The following is a 13,529-nucleotide window of genomic DNA, read 5'->3' on the forward strand; positions in this document are numbered from 1 at the left end:
TTGATTTAAAAAAAAGTCTCTCAAATTCCATTTCTTTCTTAAATTTATACTTATATTTTAGTCTTTGTTTGTTTTTGTTTTCCTGAGTCAAGGTCTTACTGTATAGTTCAGGCCAGCCTTGAACTTCCTATGTAGCCCACATTGGCTTCAAACTTGTGGCAATTCTCTTACCTCAGTCTCCTACATGCTGAGACTATAGGCATGCACCACCATGCCCAGCTTATGTTTTTTTTGGAATCATTTTTCATTAAGTATATTTTAAGTATATTTCTAACCTTGCTTATCATATATCTTATTTTAATAGGACACAGATTTTATAATTGGTGTTAATTAGTTTTAGTTTTTCTCTTTCAAATTGTATTTATTCCTAGGAAACTTCATAATGTTAAAAATAAATGAACATAGTCATACCTGTCAATATAGAGGAATCTCAAATACAATGCAAATGAAAACAGTTTTAAGGAGAATACTTGTAAGGTGATGACATTCATCTAAATTTTAAAGAAAACTTTAGTGCTGCATTTTATTTAGTGTTATATATTTCCACAGTAAAAACCTTAAAAAGTATCAGGGATAATGCTGGTGGCATCCTGTTTCTTAGGATGGTGGGACACATTTTTGCGTCTCAAATATTTTGTGGGAAATTCAAATTTTCAGCCTGGTCTAGTGGTACACACCTGTTATCAGAGTACTGTGTGAGCTGAGACAGGAGAATGGCAGAGTTTAAGTTCAGCAACTTAGTGAGACCCTGTCTCATAATAAAAAAATTTAAAAGGGCCTGGGGATGAAGTTTAGTGTAAAGGCTCTGAATTTAATCCTCAACACCACAAAGAAAAAAAATACCAAATTTTCATGCTGCCTTTAAATATAATATAATAAAAATATGTAATATAGAGCATGAGTGTTCTCCATAATCCTATTATGCTGTTTCATGTTGGTGTATTTCTGTTTTTTGGTATAGTCTAGTGTTCAGATTAATAGTTTTTTTCTCATGATGCCAATTGGTCTTTTTTTTTTTAAGAAAATAATATCAAAGTAAACTTTATTTTTTTTCTGTGTCCAACATAATTTAACTTTTATTAATTCAGCACCTTATCTTAGAATGTTTCATATGCACAATAATGAATATCAGTTGCCATTGTAGTGTAGATAAAAATACTTACATGATGATAAAGATGCTTAGTCTTGATACCAAAATATTTGTTGTTTAGACTTGATTATTTTTGTCAGAATGAATTTATGTTGTATAATTACCAAAGCTAATACTCCAAGAAGTTTCAAACAAAAAGTGTGGTGGTATCCTGTACTCTGGCCCCAAATTTATGTAGAACTGCAATGAAACTCACTTTTGTTAAACTGTAATTTTATTTCAGAGTACACTTTCTATGTAACATACCTCTGCAGCACTGTTCCCTTGTCTAATCGCAGAACAAGTATTTAGAAACTTCACTAGAGGTCCTCCACTTGTGGATGACTGTATGTTCAACTTGCTAGTGACCAACTATTTAAATAAAATGAATATGGAGATCCAAAGGACAAAACTTGACCCTTACCTATCTTATTATGCATCTTCTATTTTCGGAAGTCCTGGACACATCATTTTCCACCAATTGGTCTTTATGTCTCTTCTTCATTAGTTATTTGGCAGCCTTATTTGGGGCCAGCACCTCTCCTGGTCTAGAACCTTCTTTCCTGGACTTCTGCCCATTTCCATCTCTTCTTTAACAGCAACTCTTCCAGGAATGCCTGTCACTCTGGTCTTCCAAATACGTACTGCTCGTCATGACATACCAATTACTGCCACACTGTCTCTCAAGTAAATGTTTGTTTAAAAAAAATAAAAGGGTAATAAATGAAAACAAGAGACAAGGAAAAAAAAAGTCACAGGACTGTCCTGCTACCATGCTGTATATATGGTTAGATTTCTAAATTTCTGTGTAAAAATATGTAACTGTTTATTCCTATTTTTAAATTTTTTTAAATTTTTTTCTTCATATTTTGTAGGGAATTAGTTTACCATATCATCAGTACTTGATGGAAAATACCTGTTCCATGCTATGCTTAAAATGTTTGATATTTAGACAGATAGTGAGGTTAAGCTCAACTGCGTGTGTTGTAGTGTAATAATAATAAGCTTCTCTTCAGGAGGGTTAACAACCTAAATTTGCAGACCAAAAATTAGAGAAGAAGAAAGGCTGCAAGGACAGCCAACATTTTGGCCCTAGCCTTTCAAGGCCCAAGCCTTTCAGGACATAGGAGAACCTGTACTGTAACATCATGTAACTTAGTTGTGTCCCAAATTTTCTGATCAAGGAGATTATGGGCCCATGGAAGAAAGTGATCGATGATGCAGAGTATACCTAAGGAGAGTCACATGGAGAGAAAACATTCTCTCAGGCTTTCACAGAGAGCAAATGGGTCAAGCAATATCCATGACTCATCCACATGGCTGACACTGACAAAGGATCTACAAACTGCAATACAGGGTTTCAGGTTAAATCCTGAGGAGATTTGACTGAACTTATCATATACAAAAGTTACATTTCTTGTTATATAGGTCTTGCTTTATCTTGGTCTTAACCACCCAGCAGAAAAGTATAAAAATGAAGTATAAAAAGTAAAGCCATATTAATATGCTGAGTTATAAAAGGCTCAAGTCAACAACTTCTGACATTGCCAATCCTACAGAAAACCTACTACTATTATGAACTACTGGACTATATTGGAATATTTTGCTGAATTCATGCACCTACAATATTTAAATGATAATGGAATACCCTTCTCTGACAAAACTAAACAAAAAAGGGTGATACAAATGAACAACCATTTTGTATCTGTATATTCAAAATAGTTAGGATAGATATACAGCTACATTCTCTTAATGCAATGTAAGGGGTCTGGAGTTGAGCTCAGCTTTACACTATGTGACCAGGGAACCTCTGAGGATTCTTCCTTTTTATAAGTGAAGGTGGTGGATGGCACTCCAGGCCTCTGTTTTGTATAAACTATGTTTCTGTATGCTGGCATCCCCTGGCCTGTGCTTGGTCTCCTCCTTTTGTACTGGGGCACTCAGGGCTCACCACCTTGCTTTCACTTTCAGTTTTGATTGTGCCTGAGTTTACAACCTAGTTATAATTTTCTTGAGGAAGGAATGATAACTACATGCTGAGCATTATGAGAGTGAATCTGGAGCCCCTGGGCTTCATGAGTGGCAGAGTGGCCCTACCCTCAGCTTCTCACTCAATATACGGCAACACTTGCATAGGTCCTGCTTTACCTTGGTCTTAACCATCCAGTAGAAAAGTATGAAGACGAAATATAGGAAATAAAGCCATGCTGTTATGTTGAGCTGTGGGGGACTCAGGTCAATAATTTCTGACATTGCCAGTTAAACAGAAGACCCAATACTATTATGGGCTACTGGACTCTTTTAGAATATTTTGTTGAGTTTACACACCTATAATATTCAATAACGGAACTTAGAAAAAATGGGGTATACCGATGAATGTCCATTTTGTATTTGTGTATTCCAAGTGGTTAGGATAGATATATAGTTGCATTCTCTTAATGAATAGAATGATTTGTTCTAATGGTGTTTGTAAATAGGATCACAAGTCCACTTCTTGTACAGCAATTAACCACTAAGAAGAATATATGCAGTGTATTATTTGTTGAAACTGTACTTCTGATTGGATTTGAAACTGTCTCATTTTTATCTGTTTATCAATAAAACTTTGAAAAAAAATATACGGCAACACTTTGGAGGTTATTGGAAATAATCCACAGAAACACAGCTCTTAATCTTTCAGAAAAAAGGTCAGAAAAGAAAGACTGTTTCTAGGGCTGAAGTGAACTCAGAGACCTTGGGGTAACTTAAGAAGAAAAAAGTTTTGTGTTTCTCAGTGAGTGCCCTCAAGCAAGTCTAGCATGTACCTTGTAAGCAAGAAATGCAGTTCAGGGCCAGGGAGATAGCTCAGTGCTGTAAGCACCTGCCTGGCAAGTAGAAGGACCGGCATTGAATCCCCAGTACCACATGCTGTGCCTGCCCTGTGTTGAGCTGGCCACCAAAACCAGGTGTGGTAGCACATGCCTGTAATCCCAGTGCTGGGGAGGCTGAAACAGGTGTATCCCTTCAAGTCCATGCTGCATAGTGAGACCCTGTGCCAAATACATAAATTAAAAAAAAAAAAAAAAGAAAGAAAGAAAAGAAAAGAAAGAAATGCAGTCCAGAAAACTACTTGAGTCTCTCTGCCAGCCAGGATGCAAAATACTCATCAAAAGAGAAAGCCTGAGTCAAAGCTGAAAACTAGGTTTAAGAAGTTCAGAATTTCACGGTAAGCACATGTTTGTGCAGGCATGTGATTTGAGAGGTAGCCAGAAGCCTGAGTAAACATTTCCACAAAATAACAGTTGGCGAAGGCCTGGTGCAGCTATTCCCAGGAAGAGTTAATTGAGAATCTTTAGCACCCCATTTCTCTTTGCATAGTTTGGAGCTTATAGGAGAGGTGGTACCACAGCCTGTATTGCCATCCTTCCCAAATGCGCATGTGCTTCAGAAGTGTGGATGCAGGTGAAGAGGAAGATCAGTGTCCATGCCAGCAAGGACAGGCTCCCCTCCTGCTTCAGTGCACCCTGAGGCCAATGTACACATGACACAGGAAGTTATGTTGGTTTAAAGTGCCAGCCAAAGTTGATCGAGCAGGTTTGGACTGTACTGCAAAAGTGAGAACTGTGAATTTGGTGACTCTTGGAGATATCTTTGAAGGTCAAATTTTCTTTTGTTTTGTTTTGTTTAATCTCTCCCAGACTCCTGAACTCTTGCCATGTATAATTTTTAGTTTTTCAAGGTTATTTTACTGGCTTATTTACATGTTTTCTAGCCCCACGATATCTATTTCTAAGCCTTTATGTTTAATATTTTCTTTTACCTGCCACTTCTTATTCCTTTACCTCAAATTCTCAGGGAGTATGTATTCCTTCTTGACTTTTTTCTGTTTCAAAGCTCAGCACTGTTGCATCTTGTGAAATTCACATAGCTTTATTTCTTTTCTTTATTTTTTATTTCTTTGGTACCAGGGACTGAAATGATCATGTGCTTGCCAGGCAGGGACTTAGGCCACTGAGCTATCTCCCCAGCCCTATTTCTTTTCTTTAAAAAAGAGAGCTTTATTGAGAAATAATTCACCTACTATACAATTCAGTCCTCTAAAGTATTTTCAGTGGTTTTTAGTGTATTCAGAAGTTGTGCAGTTATTACTACAATCTGATTTTACATGTCCATTGCCCCCCAAAATAACCCTGTAGCCATTAACAGTCTTCCTTTCATCACCCCTCCCTCCAGATCTTTGGCAACCACCAATCTGCCGTCTCCACAATTTCCCTTATTCTGTAAATTATGTATAAATAGACTTGTGTAGCATGTAGCTTTTTGTGACTTGCTTCTTTCATAGTATTTTCTGTTTTCAACTTATTCTCTTATTTTGTTTTTTTTCCCAATTATTTAGTTGTTGCTTACTCTCAGACTTTAGATCTAGCTTTTCATTTCTAAGATCGGTTTTCCTTGTGCCTGTTTTATACTTGAATTTGCACCTCTTAGCCTTCAAATTAACTGTCAATTCTTAGTTCTCAGGATAAAGATTGTGATCTCTGATACCTGTGGTGCCACTAACAGGTATGGCCTGCTCTTGGGACTGACATAGTCATGGTGTCATTTGGTAAATAGCAAGCAGTTGACTCACTGGTATTCCCCCTCAGTTCCTCACACTTTTTCTCCTGATAGACTTGGCTTATAGCCCTTCTAATGATTTACACTCTGGTATCTTATGGTATTCCAAAAATAGTTTTCCTGACCCTTCCTTCTCCTTTTATTGTCTACAATTCATTGTAAAAATTCCCTCATTGCTTCTGAATGTCCTGCCAGCATGTGGCTGGGATACATGCATTTTGCCCTACTTGGAGGTTTGGTTCATTATTTGCTTAGTGTCCTCCTCTTCATTGCCAACCTGCAACACACATGCTTAATTATTTATGCCATTCTCATTTTACTCTTTGAGCTATTCCTGAGCACTGCCAGGGACTTTCTCAGGAGAATCTTTGCCTTCCTCTTCTACATTTCCCACCTTACATGTACTAACTCATTTCATCCTCACAACAGCCCTATGAAGTGCATTATTAGTATGTTACAGTACAATATTCCCTTTTCACAGATTAGGGAACTGAGGTTGACATTGAAGGAAAATTTGCATCTCATTGTTTCTATAGCTAGGGCAAATATTTTTTTGTATCCATGTCTTTCAACCCTTATCCTAGGTCCTAACTCTTGGTAAGGACTCAATACATATTTAATTTGTTGGGTAAATGAGTGAATGAATGAGCAAAAGAACAAATAGGCTACTGTACTACCTGACAGGCTGCTGATGCTTGTACCCAGTGTGACTTTTCAATTTGTGGCCTTGATGGAGGCTCTTGATATCAAATCACAACCTCTTAGGATTGTTTAGAGGAAGGAGTTGTAGAACTGTAAACTCTTCAGTTTGTTGCTGGTGTTAGCATTCAGCATGGCAGCATTTTTAATATCCAGTACAGACATTAAGAGAGTACAAACAGCATAGTCATTAAGTGGGTGTGCAGTTACCCACATTTGGTTGTGATGGCAGCACTCTTAATCCATGACTGATAGAAAGCAGGTTTTGGGGTGTGGAAAGTAGCCATTCAGGAGCATGGGAGAGAGGAGAAGAAGGTGAAGGACAGGGAGTAGGAGAGAAAAAGTTGGAGAGGGCTGTTCTTCTAAAAATTGGCTTCATTAGAATAAAGTTTTCATCAAGGTCAAATTAAACAAGCTGGCCTTTGTTCTCTCACCTCCTTGGGTAAATCTGTCTCATATTTTATTGTTTGGGACAACACTTTTTTAAAAAGACATTAAGTTTTTGCCAACAGTCTTTGCTATCAGAGCCAGTGATTTCTCATCAAATAGTAGGTCACCTACAACAAATGAGTTGTTGTGATTATTTGTTTTGCATGGGAATGGACAGACTTAGACCCATCCAAAGAGTCTTAGTGTGAATAGGTATAAATGTTTACTTTGCTTTTTACCAAAATTTTGCTCTGCAGAAGCAGAAACAATTGGTAATTATAAAATAACATATCTGTAACTTTGTATGCCCTGGTTATTTGTTAGGTTAAGAGTGCTTTTAATCTTCATTCTTCTTATTGACTGATTTATGTTTTAGGGTTTTGTTTGTTTGTTTGTTTTTGGTGGAATCAGGGATTGAACTCGGGCCCTTGTGCTTGCCAGGCAAGTGCTTATCCTACTGAGCTATCTCCCTGGCCCTGTGTTTTAGTTTAAATAATTTTCACAGTACTTGACCATTTCAGACCTAAGTTATGGGGAAAAATACAATGCAAAGTGGAAAGATGTTTTTGGAACATTTATGAGCCAACCCAAGTGGATTCCTTCTCTTATTCTATTCTTTCATACCATTAGTGATGTCAGCTTCTAGGCATTTGTTGTGTTATGCTTTTAAGTGTCTATGTTGTAATACATTCTTTCTTTGGTAATTATTCCTCTCTTTCTGTTGTACTGATGGTTGGGTCTTTGTTGATAATTAAGGATTTTCCCAAGTAAAAGTCCTAGAGAAAATCACCAGGACAAAGAACATAGTAATTATCTTTTTTTCCCTAAAATAACTTTGTCACTCTCTCAGATTACACTGTTAACCAAAACTGATCACCATGCACGCAGTATGCAGTTTTTGTTTGCAAATAATTTGTGGTAAATAATTATCCATCAGTATCTGCGGGGGATTGGTTCCAGAACTGCCATGTGGACACCAAAATCTCAGGATGCTCAAGTCCCTTTTATAAGATGGCATAATATTTTTTCCTATGACCTATGATTATTCTCTCATACTTTTAAGTCATGTCTAGATTACTTAGGATATCTAGCACAATGTACATGCTATGCAAATATTTATTATACTCTAATGTTTAAAAATAGAGACAAGGAAAAATATGTATGTTCAATATAGACACCACAATTTATTTTTTAATTTTTTAAAAAATTTTTTATTTAGTGTAGGGTCTACAGGGTCTCACTACACAGACTGGATTTGTAGTGATTCTCTTGTTTTCAGCTTCCCAACCACTGGGATTATAGGTGTGTGCCACCACGCCCAGTCTCAGCCCACCCCAGGGACGGGGGCTGGCATGGGAGGCCTGGGATTGAACCTCTAACCCCTGCATCTGCCTAAGCAGGTACTTTAATCCATTGAGGTATCTGGCCAGCCCTATTCTTTTATTTATTTATTTATTTATTTATTTATTTTTTACTGTGCTAGGGATTGAATTCAGGACCTTGCACTTGCCAGGCAAGCACTTATTCCACTTAGTTATCTCCCTGGTTTCAAATATTTGTGATTCATGATTGTAGAATCTATGGATAAGGAGAGCTGATTATTAAGAAAGAAAATTAGAAATCCTTTATTTTACCTTGTATGGTGTATGAACAAAATAAATCATCTAGCTGCCTTATTTTGACCTTCTGCTCCAGAAGAGCCATTCTAGTGAACTTGGACCCCAGGGTCCATGTATGTGACTGTTCATTAAATCATTAGCTCTAGCAAGTTAAGACTTCAACTAGGCTTGAGATCAGTAACCTAGCTGGGCAACCAAGTACTACCTTACTGCATCCTCTGATATCCAGCTTCATGTTAAATTTAGCTTTCCATTTTGAAACATAAATAAAAAGAAATTTAATTTATACTCAGATTTTCTTGCTGCAAACACCTGTGTTTGACCTTTGAAACAGTATTGTGTCATCCCTAAAGAAAAATCTAAATTAGAGACAAATTTGGAGCAATTATTGATTTAGCAATCCCACACATGCCTTTGTACATGGAGCATGAAAAAGGTTCCTGGTGACAAGCAGGTCAAACACTACGTTACTAATAATAGCTAAGGTTCTCAAGTATGTATTATGCCCCAGGCACTGCTATACTGGCTGTGTATGAATCACTTGAGCCTCACATTAGCCCATAGGAGGAAACTGAGTTGCAAAGGAATGAAGTAGCTCACTTAGTCATACATTTTGGAGGGGAGAAAGCCTGGGAGCCAAGCCCTTGCCCCTTACAGCAACTGCTTGAAACAAAGCATTGCTTCTTACTGCCAGATTTGGGGATGAATTTCCCATTTCCGCTATTGCTTTCTGATTTTTATGTACCCCAGCTCCCTTCCCACTCACGGTGGCTGGCACTTCCACCAGATCTCTGGCTTGTCCTCAGCCTTATGTCTACTCATTACTCTTTCTTCTCTGCTCTGCTGTTAACACCAGGATGCAGACTCCTAGTGACCAGGTATACTGCATAATCTGATGCTTTCCTTTGCCCATTCCTCCCCTATATCTTCTCTGTCCCTGCCGCACTAAGCTCAACCTCTTCCCTCAAGACCTCCTCTTTGAACTGACCTAATGACACCTACTGCCTAGGGATGGCTGCCTCAGCCCTTAGCCCAGGGCTGACTTCACTTAGAGGATACTTCCTCCAGGAGGCATTCTGTCTGAGTCTGCTGCTGTAACAGAATACTACAAGCTGGGTGATTTATAAAGAACAGATACTTGTTTCTCACAGTTGTGAAGGCTGTGAAGTCTAAGACCAAGGCTCAAGCACAAGTTTAGCTCTCAGATGAGGGCTGCATCTTTTGGAGGTGAGGAACACTGTGTGCTCACAGGACAGAGGGCAGGAGAACAAGAAGCTCAATGCTATGCAGACCCACTTTTTTTTTTTTTTTTTTAATGTATTTGGTACAGGGTCTCATTATGTAGCTTAGACTCGTAGTGATCTCCTGTTTTCAGCCTCCCCAGCGCTGGGATTATAGGCATTCACTACCACGTCCAGACTGAGTCGCAGGCTCAGCAAGCCTGGGGGCAGGGCTGGTGTGGCACGTGCGATGTGGGATGAACCCTGGTCCCTGTGCTTGCCAAAGCAGGCACTTAGTCCACTGAGCTATCTTGCCAGCCCTATGACCATGTTTTATAAGTGTCCCAATCCTACTCACAAAAGAGGAACCCTCATGGCCTATTCACTTAGGCCCTATCTTTTAATACCACCATATTGGCAACACTTGAGTTTTTTTTTTTTTTTTTTAATTATTTATTTATTTATTCCTTTAGTGTGTGTGTGTGTGTGTGTGTGTGGCCAGTTCAGCCCACCAGGGGGCGGGGCTGGCTGGCATGTGGTGCTGGGGGATTGAACCGCGGTCCCTGTGCTTTCCCAAGCTTGTTCCAAGTAGGTGCTTTAGACCACTGAGCCATCTCTCCAGCCCCCAACACTTGAGTTTTGGAGGGGATCTATTTAAACCTTCTTTTCCTCTCTTCCTCTCTGGTAGCTTCCCCTCTTCCTCCTCCTTCCCCTCTTCCTCCTTCTTCCCCTCTTCCTCTTTCTCCTCCTCTATCTCCTCTTCCTCCTCCTCCTCTCCCCTTCTCTTCTTTTCTTTTCTTTTTCTTTCTTTCTTTCTTTTTCTTTTTTTCTTTTTTCTTTTTTTTTTGTGGTATTCGGAGTTAAACTCAGGGCCTTATGTATGCTAGACATATACCTGGCCACTGAGCTGCATCCTCAGGCTTTTAAAATTTTGAGATAGTGTCTAACTAAATTTATAATCCTCCTACTTTAGTTACCCAAGTTGCTAGGATTACAGATGTGTACCACTGTTCTCAGCTGGAAGAGATACTTCAAAGCAGAGTCTTTATAAGGTGCCCCCATCTTGTGCATCCTAGAGCACCTCAAATGATTTCATTCTGTGGCTTGGCAACCTGACCACAGTTGCATCTGCTTGTTACCTAGGCCCCTCTTTAGATGATAGGCTCCAGGTTGCAACTATGGTTGAAGTGTTCGCTTTTTTCCTCCCTACACTTGTCACAGTGTATGGTAGACAAGGAAAGCTTGAGCTAGGGACATAGCTCAGAGGTACAGTGACTGTGTGGCAATCACTAGGTCCTCAGTTTGATTCCTGACTCCAAAAAAGAAAAAATGGGCCAGGAATATAGCTCAACAGCACTCCACCTGCCTGGCAAGTGCAAGGTCCTGAGTTTGATTCCTGGTACCTAAAAAATGAAGAAAAAAAAAAAAAAAGATATGAGGTACTTAATAAGTTCTTGGTAAATGGACAGCAACCTGTAACCCAATTAGTAACCCATGACAACCTCAGGGATGTATGCATCAAGGCATATATCAGGGTTCCTCATGCAGGTGATTCTTTCAGCCTTGTGACAGCATTGCTGTCCTTGTGCACTCAGGGCTCTTCAAGTCTTCTTTCCAAGCCTCCTCTCTGCTTTAGGTGGCACCTGCCTCCAGGAAAATCTGTGTTTTTCTTGAAGTGCTGGAGTTGAGCAGGAAACAGATGAACAGTTGCCTAGGTGAGGGGCTCTACCTAAATTTGAAGTCATCTTTGCATCAGGACTTTCCTTTATAAAAATCAGAGATGAGGATTTACAAATTAAAAATCAATCCAAGCAGTATATAGAGCTGATCATCAATCTGCTTTGCTGCTTTCACAAAGAGGTCACAGGACCCTTTCATAGCGGAATTTTTAATGCTTATTTTAGTCCCTGCAGGTAAAATATACAGCCATTATTCAGGGAAAAGTAAATGTAAGTAAATGGTATATCTTACAGACAGATGGTCTGCTACATCTGTCTGAGAAGTCCATGAAGGCAGTTGTAAAATAATGACACACATTTTTACTTTACTTCCCACCTTTCAGGAGTGTGTTCTCCACAGAGAGCAAGATCAAGCTGCATTTCAACCAACCGTGGTTTCAAGCTGTGCTGATTGTAATTTTTATCCATCATAGGTTTGAAGACATACCTGATTTCGGGTCAGAGAGCCAAGGAGTCTCATTGCAGCTGTGCAGAGGCCTTGCTTTCTGGCTTTGAGGCCATTGACGGTTCACGGGTGTCCTCAGGCCCTAGGGGACAGGGGACAGCATCATCAGGGAGTGTCAGTGACTTGGCGCAGACTGTCAAAACCTTTGATAACTTTAAGGTTAGTTTTTTTTTCCTTCTTCTAAAACTTTATTAATTCAACAATAGCACACGTGAAGTAATAAACAGCTGGTGGCATACTACTCAGAATGCCTTTCAGTTTGGTTTTTACGGTTTTTAAATTTAGTATAAAGTTAGAAGCATTTTGGATTTTTAGTATCCTTGATTTTTAACATTATGCACCTCAATTTCCTTTTTGCATTGCATAAAAATGTTTCACTCTTGGGTTATTAGTTATTTTCCACACCATGTGGCATCTTTCAGGATTTCTAAAAGCTGATGATAGATGACAGTAAAGATAATTTTCCTTTTATCTTGTTTGAGAGCTGATTTCTATTTTATTTTAGAGACCCCTTGCTCACATACTCCAGTGTCTCTTAAAATTCACAATTTTGTGACTGTCTTATATTTTGTTGGTGTGAGTGAATCTTGTGATATAGCTCATTGATGTTGCCAAGAACGTCATGACATTTTGTCACTGGAGCAGAACTCTCCTGGTGGCTATCTGGAAGTGCCTACTTCTGGACTAGCATTGTCCCATAATAAACTATCCAGCAATTAGCATGATCAACCTTGGGTGATGAAATCATCCTTATTTATGAGCTTTTCCTCAGTTGTCACAATGGATTTAGTTCTACCACTGATACCTTCTGTTTATTTTTACAGTTTAAATATTTGCTGTTTCCATATTTGAAAACAGAGTGAGATAGTTATAACAGTTCTGCTTCACTGTTTTGAGCTCTTAGATAACAGAACAATGCAATAGTCAGGATGATGGCCTGCTGTAACAGCTTTAATCCAGTATGTTTCTACTTCTCTACATTCATTAGCAGATTTGAAAGCTAGATGTTTGTCCATAAGCTTAACAATCTTTATAATGTGTCATGGCAGTCAGCTGGGATTTCCAAGTTGGAATCCATTGTGCCTGTCATCCAGTTACCTCTGGTAATTCATGTGTTCAGGTTTACTGAGAATGTTTATATATCATTTTCTTTGTAGTTTCTAATCTTCCTAAACCTTGGCACTAATGATATTTAGAATTGAAAATCCTGTGTTGTGAGGGCTGTCCTATACATTGTCAGATTGATTAACACCATCTATGGCTCTGCTTTCTGTTACTAGTAACATCCCTTTTCATTAATTGTGCAAATCAAAAATGTCTCCAGCATTGCCCAGCATTCTCTGGGGAGGCAGAGTGGAGAGCCACTGGGATGGTATTCTTGGTGGAGAGCCACTGGGATGGAATTATTAGGCCCTTCCTCCATTCTTTCTGCCTCTGCAGGAGAGTTAATGTATCTGAACTTTCCTGAATACCTACCTTCTTCAGAGATGACTTCCTCATTTTTAATTTATTATTTATTTATTTTTAGTATAGAGTCTACAGGGTCTCACTGCACAAATTGGACTCATAGTAATCTTCCTATTTTCATCCTCCCAAGCACTGGGATTACAGGTGCACACCACCATGCCCAGTCTATGACCTCCTTATTTGGAC

The 13,529-nt window shown here is 38.8% G+C and overlaps 1 protein-coding gene across 2 annotated transcripts in view; it reads left to right on the forward strand.

The window, feature by feature from the left end:
* The window catches only part of Adcy9 (adenylate cyclase 9), a 142,833-nt gene that overhangs the window by 90,843 nt on the left and 38,461 nt on the right, over nt 1-13,529 (forward strand). For both annotated transcript variants that reach the window (XM_023711479.1, XM_023711480.1), the window contains exon 3: nt 11,845-12,035. In XM_023711479.1, the coding sequence (XP_023567247.1) occupies nt 11,845-12,035 (191 nt within the window). The remainder of the gene's footprint in view (nt 1-11,844; nt 12,036-13,529) is intronic.

This window comes from Octodon degus, unplaced genomic scaffold (genome assembly GCF_000260255.1).
Source record: "Octodon degus isolate 3935 unplaced genomic scaffold, OctDeg1.0 scaffold00021, whole genome shotgun sequence".
Classification (NCBI taxonomy): Eukaryota; Metazoa; Chordata; class Mammalia; order Rodentia; family Octodontidae; genus Octodon; species Octodon degus.